General features: G+C 30.6%; 1 protein-coding gene across 2 annotated transcripts; it reads right to left on the bottom strand.

Annotated features, from left to right (window-relative positions):
* Positions 1-5,920: 5,920 nt before the first annotated feature.
* LOC114737413 (caffeoyl-CoA O-methyltransferase 5-like) lies at positions 5,921-9,560 on the bottom strand. Of its 2 annotated transcripts, XM_028925338.1 has the most exons (6): positions 9,479-9,560; positions 8,190-8,306; positions 7,941-8,020; positions 7,683-7,827; positions 6,586-6,717; positions 5,921-6,383 (listed from the first exon to the last, which is right to left on the bottom strand). In XM_028925338.1, exons 2-6 carry the CDS (start codon positions 8,283-8,285, stop codon positions 6,090-6,092), a joined length of 747 nt encoding a protein of 248 aa, XP_028781171.1. In that variant the 5' UTR covers positions 8,286-8,306; positions 9,479-9,560; the 3' UTR covers positions 5,921-6,089. The 2 variants fall into 2 exon arrangements, with proteins under 2 accessions (XP_028781171.1, XP_028781170.1); XM_028925337.1 differs by lacking the exon at positions 9,479-9,560 and having other exon boundaries at positions 8,190-8,389.
* Positions 9,561-11,757: the final 2,197 nt, after the last annotated feature.

Here is an 11,757-nt window from a genome sequence, read left to right as displayed (position 1 = left end):
TAGCAACAGATTATAAATGGCTACTAGTGGTGGGAACTAACTATTTTGCAGAAGTATGAGTTGATAAAGTGCTTATTTATGAATGCATTATTTTTAGATTTCAATCTTGTACTCCATTGTGTCCCTTGTTTGATGGTTCTTAATGTTGTTCAATAAGAAGAACTCAGTTCTCTGAGGTCAGACTTGTTGCAGCGGCTCATTACTCATGCAAGAAATACACGGTTAATAGCTGTTGTTCAACTACTTGCAAAAATATAGACTCAACCAAGAGAAAATTGAAGAGGGATTTGTTAGCTTAAGATGTCTTTTATATTATCAAAGGATGTGTCAATTTTTATGCATAAGGATTACCCACAATTTCATCTTCAGTGCAATGAACTATATATTATGTGTTGATTACATGTCTAGTAATGATAATATATATTTCTCCACAAATTTCATGTTTTGAGTGCAAATGTTGACTATTGAAATTAGGAAAGTTGCAACAATAATAGCTAAATTTACAATAGGGGTCCCTGTTTTTGCATGTGGTTTTTTTAAATACAATTGAAACATCACACTAGAGTTTGTCAAGTGTGTACACGATTGGATTTAAACAATTTACAAAAGACGTTGGGAAATTTAGAACAAGAACTCGTGTATTCATAAGTGGACTTACGTAATTGATAATAGGAGTTAGGGAATGTGCTAAAATAATACGTGCATTACGACAGGAATTAGAGAATTTGTAAAAACAATACATTAAGTAACAACAGAAATACATCCAATTACAAATGGACAAAATTTTTCATACATTTACAGTTTTACCAACCAATTTTAGCACGGAACTTGGGATAGCTTGTCAAGTCATGAAATATTTTAACTATCAATTCATTATACGAAAAAGATTATAACCCACCACTAAATATGCCCACTTACTCTCATGTACTGTCTAACTGTGATGTTTGTCCCAAGTCTTTCTCATTGTTGCAGACATAAACATGCCAACTATTATCGTTGAACTCAATTAATTGTCCTACTTCAATATCATCGATAAGGTCCAAAAATATTTTCCTGTTCAAACTAACTATATACTTCATTTTATATTGACCATTGCCTGGACAAACATCATTTGCTACCATGCTTTGTAGTGCTTCATATATCATTCCTTTTCTTATCAATCTTCTACTTATAATACTCTTTTAATATACCAATTTTCCTTTTAAGATCTTCACAAATTCCCCTCTTATATGGAAGATGTAAAATAGTTATTTTCTGCCATCACCAGCCATTTATAATCCGTTACTGCACATCCGTTACTGCACATCATTCAATTAATTTCAATCAATTTTCAATAATAATAGATAATAGGCATTAACAACAAGAATTTGCGGTTTTACAACAGAAATATCAGTTTTCATAACATTAAATTGTCATTTTTCAGTACAACTCCAATTTACAAATTTACAATCTGAATACATATTTTCACAATTGCAAGTTACCATTTTTCTGCACATTTCATTTTCATATCACCCATTTCAACACGTTCACATATTTTCCTTTCAGTTCTCCCTTCCTAAATTCCTTCAACAACGTATTACAGCCAGTGTTCACCAATTCTCACCCACTTTTCAAAAATCACTAACACATTATATTTATTAACTTCAAAGAAGAAGAAGATAACAATCTCTCTTTAAAGAAGAAGAAGATGATGATAATCTCTTTCTAAACATAAAAACTATATCAGATTTTTTTCTCTCTCACTACCTACTTACCCATATATTTAAATATTCATTTATATATTATTCAACTATCACAACCCAACTATACTCGATAGAAAAAAAAATTTGAAAAAAATAGTTTATCTCACACATCAGGCTCTTCTTTTTCCCTCTTTCTTCTTCCTTTTTAGCAAATACAGTTCACAGAGCATTTCAATAAAATAGCTTTAGTAATTAATTTCAATTTGTCCCTTGGACCTTTTAATGAAATTTCAGAATCTTTAACTAAAATTTTAAATTTTTTTTAAGAGTTGTTTGAAATTAACTCCCATTTGTTACCCTTAATCAAAATTTTTCCTAGGCCTTATCACTACTCATTGCTGGCTACTTCCCTTTGTCCTTTTTGTCAGCATTTAGGTTCTTACATTGCTTCCATATTTTTAGATTCCAGTATCTCTTCTTTTTTTTTTTTTCGGTTACAAGAGAGGGGATCGAACCCCTACCCACACACCCCACACACACCCACCCATACCACTAAACCAAACGGTTTGGTGGTATTCCAGTATCTCTTCTTTAATTCACCCAATCACTACTAAAAGTCCAATTCTTTCATACCAAAATTCGAATATTGAAGCCGCAACAGTGATGGAGGTGAAGGCGGTTTGACTTTGTTCACTGTTCTTTTGGGTGAGCACAAAATCAGTACTTTCTAACGAGCAGCCACATCTTCATCTCTAGGGGTATTTAGATGGAATCAAAATCATAGTTTTAAAAATATTTTTACAGTATATAAAATAAATATATAAAAAAAAATTTATCTCGATATGTGAAAAAATATTTCTGAAAAATAATTTTTATAGTGTCCAAACACTCTTTTCGTCTCCCTCTTCTCCTTCCTCTATTCTCTTCTTCCAGCTCTCCATCTAACTCACACTTTGCTCCTTCTCCTTCAGGATCAGGATGCCATCAAGACCAAACGAGACATGGGATAAAAAAAGTCATCTTGATGGGACTGGCCCATAAACACTCCTAATAAAAATCCGTGTAATAATAGGGACTTATGGGCATTCGAGTTTTCGCCCAGCGGGGCCGTCTGGTTAGTGTCTAGTGAGGTCCAACCAAGCAACCCCGGTCTAACAAATCTCGCAATTACTTTTTTTTTGTCTTTTATTATAAAATCTATTTTTTTAAATAGGTTTGTTTTTTTATAAGATTTTTTTGAATTTGTCTGAATATTTCATATATTATTACCTATATTATCTCTAGTTTAATACATTCTTTTTCTTTATTTATCTTACTATTACTCTCCCACATCTACTCATTTATATATAGGGGTATATTTGAAAAAAATTATATTTACTATATATTAATTATTTTTAACTAATTTTAACTATTTTTTTAGACCGTACAATTTAGTTAAAAAAATTTTATAATAAATAACGGAATAGTACATAAAAGGGCCTTTTATAAAAAAAATTTAAAAGATAAATTAATTCAAACGCGTCAACGCAGAGTTATTTGTATACGTATGTATGTACGTGTTGGATTTAAATAATATTTTTATCTGCCGACGAAGAATAGCTTGTCCTGCCAACGTCATTCAGTGAGTTAGAACTTGGACAATTTCATCAGCCATATATTTGTTTTCATTTTTGATAGTTTTTTTTTTTCATTGGGACTTCATCACGATTCTCTTTCTTATTCAAAGCGCAACAGTTTTTATTTTTATCTTCAATAATTAAAACCGAGGACATGGATTATTATTATTATTTAAGGAGAGATCAGAGAAAGATTTAAAATCATAAAAATGCAGGTGGATTTCAGAATACCAACGGAGCAGTCTCCTCTGCATGATGGTGGCGAGGAGAAGAGGATCGGCGCGCTTGGAATGCCGTTTCCGCCTCCAAAAGTACAGGGAAAAGCGTGTGACCAGTGTTAGAGGCTTACTTTCACAAAACTTATTATTGTTTGGGTAGAGCTGGTAATACAGGCCGGGTCTGCGAGCCCAACCCGTCAGCCCGCCAAAAAAGACGGACTCGCATTGGCAATATACCAGCCCGTCAAGGTGCAGGCTATTTCAACCCGTACTGTTTTGAGCCCGCTCTGCCGTGGGTTGGCCCGTTTTTTTTTAATATAATTCCTAATATAGTTAAAATATTTTGACTCTTAAATTCCACATGAACAATTAAACATTGCCTCTTTTATATCATTGCATAAGTAATTAAACACTTTTTATATTTGTGATTATGTGTGTAATTATACGAAGATCGTCGTCCGTCTTTTATTTTTCATTTATTTGTTGTGTCACTATAAAAGCCTTTATAAAACTAAATAAACATGTGATACTTATATATTTATACATAAAATATCTACTTAATTAATTTGGATAAGAAAACTAAATTACTTTGAATAAAAAAACTAGTTAAATTAATTATTTATAAAAAATATATTAGTTTTAAAAAATATATTTTTAAATTATAAATTAATCTTCACTTTATTTTATCATAACTCACTACTCAAATTCAAGATTCAAAGCCTAATTTTAACATTTTAAAATAAGCTCAACCTGTATTAATAATAATAGTTTTTATTTAAAAAAAAAGAATATGTAACGGGCTGCCAGCCCGCCAAGGTGCAGGCTACTTCAGCCTGCACCGCTTTGGGCCCACACCGTCGTGGACTGACCTATATCCGTACCGCCAGCCCGCATTACTACCTCTATGTTTGGGTCAGCGTTCTGTGGAATGAGCTTTTGGGTCCAAAGGTTCGTTACCGTAAAAGCTACTTTTTGAACGAAAGCCCATCTCTACGTGGAGAGAAAATAGAAGATGGGATGAAAAGAAAGATAATAAAATTTAAGTGGGTCATATCTTAATCTAATAATTTGATGTTTAAGAAAAATATTGTAGGAAGAAAATAACTAACTAATAAAATTTAATTTTTTTTAAATTTCTCAAATTTTACACATATGATATACTATTTCTAGTCATTAGTATAAGACACAACAGACTAATCTGAAGAGATTAGGAAAAACTAAGGGTCCATTTGGATCAACGATTAGAAATGTAGCTTATTAGAAAAGTAGTTTTTGGAAAAGTAAATTTGGTTAAAAGCTAAATTGGATAAGCTGAATTGTGTTTGGATTGGAGTTCAGAAAAGTTAGTTTGCAAAAATGATATTGGTAAAAAGTTGTTTGGATTATAGTTGAGTAAAAGTAAGTTTGGTTATAAAATGACCAAAATGGGTATGAGTTTTAATAAATAATGAAACATGATTAAAAAAATGATTTCACGTAATACAATGAAATTAAAATAATTTAATATGAAGAAGTTAAATTTAATAAGTGAATTAAATTTAAAACTTTAGAGAAATCATAAAAAAAAATATTTTAAATATAAAGTGAAACATAGAAAAAAAATGAATTGAGATAATACAATAAATTAAAATTAATTTAATATGAATGAGTGAAATTGATTGAGTAAATAAGTTCGAAAACATCACATAAATGAAAAAGAAAATATTGTAGAAGGGAGGGGACTTGGTACTGCTGTGGAGAAAAAAAAAGTGAAGTCACGAGAATAATAATGCCAGAAGGGAGAGAAAGAGGGAACAACAGTTTTCTGACACACTCAGAACAGTAAATAAGTTCTTCAGGGTTGAAAGTAGGCTCCCTCCTCTAGGTTATTTTAAACGCACGATTGGACAATTTAAATTTCCATAAGCCCATTATAGGATATGCCCTCCCAAACAATACCTCCTAATTGAATCGGGCTTATTTGCATTTTAAGCCATGTTTGGGCCAGCAAACGCTAACCCAAACAGGTACTAAATAAATTGTTTGATTATGTCATATGTTACAGGGTCTTTATGGATATCACTAGATTACATATTAGTTTATAAGTCAAGCAAATTAGTTTAGAGAAAAATGATACCCTTTTCAAATTTTGTACACAGAGTACAATTTTTCCTAAAATTTAAGTATTTTAGTATTTTTAAAATTTTCACATCAATGCATTAATTATTTTTATTTTTATAATTTTAATTTATATTATATATAAATAATATAAATATGTATTAACTCTTTTATTTTTATAATTTTTATTTTAATATATTATTTTTTTAATTTTATCAAATTATATATATATACACATATATGAGATATATGTTATAACTTGTTTAGTTATTTTACTTAAACTTACTTTTTTATTACTCATCCAAACAAGTTTTAATTTAACAAAGTAATTTTTATTAAAATCCAATCCAAACATACATTAACTGACTTTTATTTATCCTACAAAAATCAGCTAGGATAATTCAGTTTTGCCACCTACTAATTTAAACACACCCGCTACTGATACGATGGTGAAGTCCAAGTCGCAGATGGACGTGTTAGTTCATCCGACGGCACAGAGTGATTCCATCACCAACAGGAAGCATGCAAATATCAATCCTAGGGTCCACAGCAAGAGCCTTGTTGAGCTCCAACACAAAGTCTCTAAGGGACATGACGTGCTCATCAAAAGACATGTCAGGCGATGTCACGACAGACCCATTCCATAGGGTGTTGTCGTAGGCAATCACACCCCCAACCCTAACCAACTCGATCAACCTCCCGTGATAGTTCAGATAATTGTTCTTGTCGGCATCCACAAATATGAAATCGAAGCTTCCATGATTGTTCTCCTGCATATACACACACACACGCGAACACAAACTCTTTCAAATTTCTGTTTGTTTCTTTGTGTTTTTGAGAGAAATTTAGAGATAAAGATGAAGATATATACTCTTCTCTTCTTTATACATATTAGTATAGTATAAGAATATTATATTTAGGATCGGAAGAGTAGTTTATTTTCAAGAAAAGAGAAAATGGAAGAAAGCTTACATCTTTGAACAGTTCATCAAGAATAGGAAGAGCAGGGCCTTCTCGAAAGTCAACTTTGTGAGCAACACCAGCTTTCTCTAACGTGGGACGGCCCACTTCATAGGTTTTCCTGTCAATGTCCATGGCCAATATCTGCATCAAAAAAATAATTTTAGTCCTACATGAAAAGTAATAATTTTTAAAGAAATTCAGACTGTTCAATAACAATCAAATATATATATAAGAAAATTCGAATTGATGGAAAACTTTTAAATGTCTCTTTCTCGATTCTTATTAAAATTCATATAATCTACACTCATTTATTTGTTGACGGCGATTGGTCCCTAGCAAGGTTGCTGAATAGGCTGATTCTAGTGGAAATTAAAATAAAATCCGAAAAAATTTAAGTTATGAATTAAATAGTGATGATAATTAAAATGACATTAAGCTTGCTGTCAGAAACGCATTGCACACCAAAAAGATGATTATGATGTTTCATCTTAATTTATATTATTTAAATTAATTTTGGATGGTCTAAATTTTAAATTTAATTATATTTAAAAAAATTATTTCTATAGATGCAGAATTTCAAATAGAAGTAATTTTATAATTGACAATTCTTATACAGTTGGTAAACAAAAATTAGAATGGGCACAATTAACAGAATTAGAAGTTTTTACACAATTTGTTTTTAATCTGGATAAAACTTCTCAAAATCAATTGGCAAGAATGCCATGGTGGAAAAAAAATATTTATCATTAAAAATTTATACTATCTCTAATCTTTAATATAAGAGCTTATTTGATTTTTAATTTGGTTCTAAATATAAGACCCCAATCCATTTTATTTTTCATATTTATTCATTTTTTTACAGTAGTCCTTGTAGTAGCTGCAGATGTTAAAGGCTTCATCAAATAGTAATTCTAGCTAATGTATATAATCAGCAAGGGCATTTTAGAAAAGACAACACTTATTTATAACAAATAACTCAACCAATTTTTTGAATCTCTCTAAATTAGTCAACTAGGTCCTACCCTAAACCCTAAACCCTATATTAAGGACCGGAGGTAGTAATTTATATGAAAATTCTAGATAGGTGAAGGGTGATGAAGAGTGACCTTGCCATGTTGGGGGAGAGCGAGAGCAGTGGCAAGCAGAGAGTAGCCAGTAAGCACACCAATTTCCATGGCGTTCTGGGCGTTCATCAGTTTAATCAGCATGTTCAGAAATTGCACTTCATCTGCCGTCGTCGCCATCATGCTCCTATATATATAGATATATATATACATGTATATATTCATCATCAACCCACAAACAAAACCCCAATATATATAATTATCTCAAGTTGAGATCAGAGTGTATATATATACACATACAATGGATGCTTTTCTGTTATCTCTCTCAGTTCCTTCATGCATTCTGGCTCTCTCGGATAAACACTGGTTTCCATGATATACTGCAACAACATAATATACATATCACAGTCCAATAATATATATTGGATTTTCTCGAAATCATCATCAAATGGTTCTTATTATATACAGAGTACTACGGCCAAAACAAGAGGAAATCGAACAATGAGAGAGAATAATAAGAAGTAAAGGGTTTGATTTGAGGGTACGTACCTGGTAAAGAGCATCACTCCTCAAGTGGTTCTTGGGCATCACTGCTGCTTCACTTTGCTTTTGGTGCCCATTATTATTAATGGATGATGATGCCATTGTTGCTTCAAAAAGCTTAGCCTTTTGCGAATTGATCATGAGATGAAGATGAATGAGAAGATGGCGTTATATATACACACACAAGTAAGGAGGACTCCTCCGGGTTAGACTGTTAGTTAAATTTCTTTTAGGCGCATGCCGTTAACAGGTTGGTGAATACCTAAACATTTGCTTTGATATTATAAGTCACTTCTGGAATTTTTTCTATGAGCACTTCTGACACATTCTATTGGAGTAACTTTACACTCGCTATTTACACACACACAGCACGGATAAATAAATAAAAAAAGTATCTAATCATATCATTAATTTAATAATGTAACTTATAGATAAGACTCAAAAGATTTATAAATGAGACGAAAAGGTACAGTATGAAAAACTCGTACTATACAGTGAACGTGTTCAAACTAATAATCCAATAATTAATCTACACAATTAATATAACCACATAGTAATATAAGATAATTAATTAATTAAGTTTATATATTAGTTAAATTTCTAATTTAATTTAATTTAATTTTTATTCTAAATTCTCACAATTCTCATAACCCAAAATTAAGTATTTTAGAACTAACTTATAATTTTCTAACAAGTCAAATTATTCATTTACATCCTTTGGATTATTTAATTTAATAAAAAGAATTTTTCAAAAATTTCAAATATGAAATTATTATATTTCAAATTCTAAAAACCCCATATGAAGTTTAAATATCAAAACCAAACCATCAAAAAATCAATAGTACTTCAAATCTTTATAAATAAACAATCTAATCAAAATTCTAATGGTATTTCTGGTTTTTTTCACAAATAATGGATTTTTTTAGCTAAAATAATTATTTTAAAACCTCAAGTTATCCAATAAATAAATCTCAATAATATGTCAAACAATCCAAATAAATTATTTAACTTAATTTTGATTGGTATAAATATGATATGTCTCATGAATAACAAATTTTTCAACTAAAAATTAATTTTTAAATACTAAAACCAATAAATGGACAACTGATAGAAATGATTTACTATAATAGATTTACAATACTGTAGTTAATACTCGTTAAAATTCAATACTTGTTTAAAACTCTAAATCCAAAAATTTTCTCTAATTAACACAAAATTAATATCATCAGATAGACTTAACTGAGTAGAACAACTTTCATAAAAAAAATTTTGTAATTAAGAGTAGTTTTACTTACCAAAATATACTGTAACGATGGAGAAAGAAATGGAAGAGAGAGCGACGCTGCGATATCCGGGAGAGAGGGGGGAGGGAGAAGAAAAGCAAATGATGAGAGATGAGGATGAAAAGAAAATATTCGAGATAAACTGAAGTTAAAGACCCTATTTAAGGAAAGATGTAACAGTTTGGAATCTCATTTTTTCTCAATTTTTAAATATTTAAATCTTAAGAATAAAAATTAAAATGTTACAGGGATGGAATTATAACGAGTCAAATTTTAGGGATTGAGTCATAATCTAGTTAAAAGTTCAAAGACTAAAAAAATTGAGGTACTGAAAACCAGACTGGTAAGTGAACTGGTTAAGAGAGTAGTTTAAGAGTTAGTAGGTTAGACTGGAGTCAACTCAGGGTAATAATTAAAATAATTTAATTTAATTAAAATGTGTAAAAATATTTATATTTTAATTAAAAAATTTAATAATAAATAACAAAACTAATATACATATACACACATTTAATATTATAATAATTAATAAAGGAATCAGAGAGCTTGGACGCTTCTCTCCTCTGGAACCAGTTTCCTGCTAAGCACTGTGGTGAGCACTTAATACACGCTATTTCAATTAATAGCAGCCAGGCTCCGTTGTTTCATTCGTTCAATTGTAGTTTTTCAAAAACTGTGGTCCCTAACAAGATACGGAATCATGAATCATCATGACAAAAATAACTTTTTTTATTTTTATTAGGAAATTATGATTAGAAAAAAAATTATATATCGATCGAGAATGAAATCTCAAAGACGATGTAATTAAACAAATAAAATTCATATCTCAACGTTAACCTAATTAAAGAGTCTCTAACATGCTTAGCGTCAACTTTTGGAAGAAAAACCGAAAAGGAGTCTCTGACTTTCTGTGACTGAAGGTTGGGAGAAGGCATCAAATAAAAAAACTTTCAAATTAAAGGTGTCTGAACTGAAAACACTACAAAATTTTTTGAAAGTTTTAATTTTTTCAAAGCAAGGAAATTTCTCCATTACAGCAAAAAAATTTTAGAATTGGACGGTTAAGATTATCATGCAACCAATGGTCAAGATTTCTCCATTATTTAGAAAAAGGATGCATTTGGGGGTGCTTATCACCATGCTTAGCAGGAAACTGGGTCCCCTCCCCTCCTCTTCATATTACATATATTTATATATAATATAGGATGATAAATATGATTGACGGATGGGATTAATAGTTTAATACTTTAGTTATAATGGGCTTCCTGTTTCAAGAATGATTTCAGACCTTGAAAAGCAAAAATGTCGGTAAGTGGGAAATAAGTTTGCGTTGGAAAGCGTGAGACAAGATGTAATTGTGATGTGATACTGACAGACACCTGATGGTTTATATCTCTCCTTTATAGAGAGTTAAAAAAATCGTAACCATTCATTTGAAATGAATGGCTATGATATATTCACTTTTGATACAAAGAATGTCGATTCAAGGTCTCACATGACAGCGCCTATGATAGACGTCTAGTACTACACATCTGCTCTTAAAAGCGTTTCGTTAGAAATCAGTAATTTTAAAAATAATTTTATAATATACAAAATAAATATAGAAAAAAAAAATTATCTTAATTTATAAAAAAAATATTTTTTAAAAATACTGTTCTAATTTGTCAAACACCCTCTAGAAAAACAAAGAAAAATCCGATCCAACAATGGGGAATGTCTGACTGGGTTTTTTTTTCCTCTTAGTTCTTTTTCATCTTTCTCTACCTTCTTTTCCCTTCTTTCTTCAAGATCTGTTTCTTTATTTTTTCAATCTGTCCCTTTTAACCATGGCATCTATTGTACTACCTCCAGTCCTTAATATAAAACTCTGTTTGACTTTTTGTTTGGTCATAATTATAAGACTCTAATCCATTTTGTCTCTCATATTTATGTATTTTTTTTCCAAAATAGTCTTTCTAATAATGATAGTTCTAGCCAATACACTTAATTAGCAAGGATATTTTAGAAATGACAATATTTATTTATTACAAATAACTAACTTAACTTACTTCCTTAATCTCCTCAAATAAGTCAACTGGGTCTTATAATTAGGACTGGAGGTAGTATATTTTAGCATCTGGGAGCAACAGAAAAAAAAGAACCGTGTAGTTATGACTGAGCCACTCCGGTTTATACTGGGTGATCCCAAGTTAGTTGTTTCCCAGCTTAGAAGCTTGACCAAACTGGACAACTGATCGGATTTCTAGTTTCCTGTCCAACCCAGCCAATCTGGTCTGGGTTTTAAATACTAT

The sequence above is a fragment of the Neltuma alba genome, unplaced genomic scaffold, assembly GCF_004799145.2.
Source record: "Neltuma alba isolate B1F8T4 unplaced genomic scaffold, ASM479914v2 tig00013437_pilon, whole genome shotgun sequence".
Lineage (NCBI taxonomy): Eukaryota > Viridiplantae > Streptophyta > Magnoliopsida > Fabales > Fabaceae > Neltuma > Neltuma alba.
The sequence above is the reverse complement of the archived record's forward strand: the minus strand, read 5'-3'. Positions and strand labels throughout refer to the sequence as shown.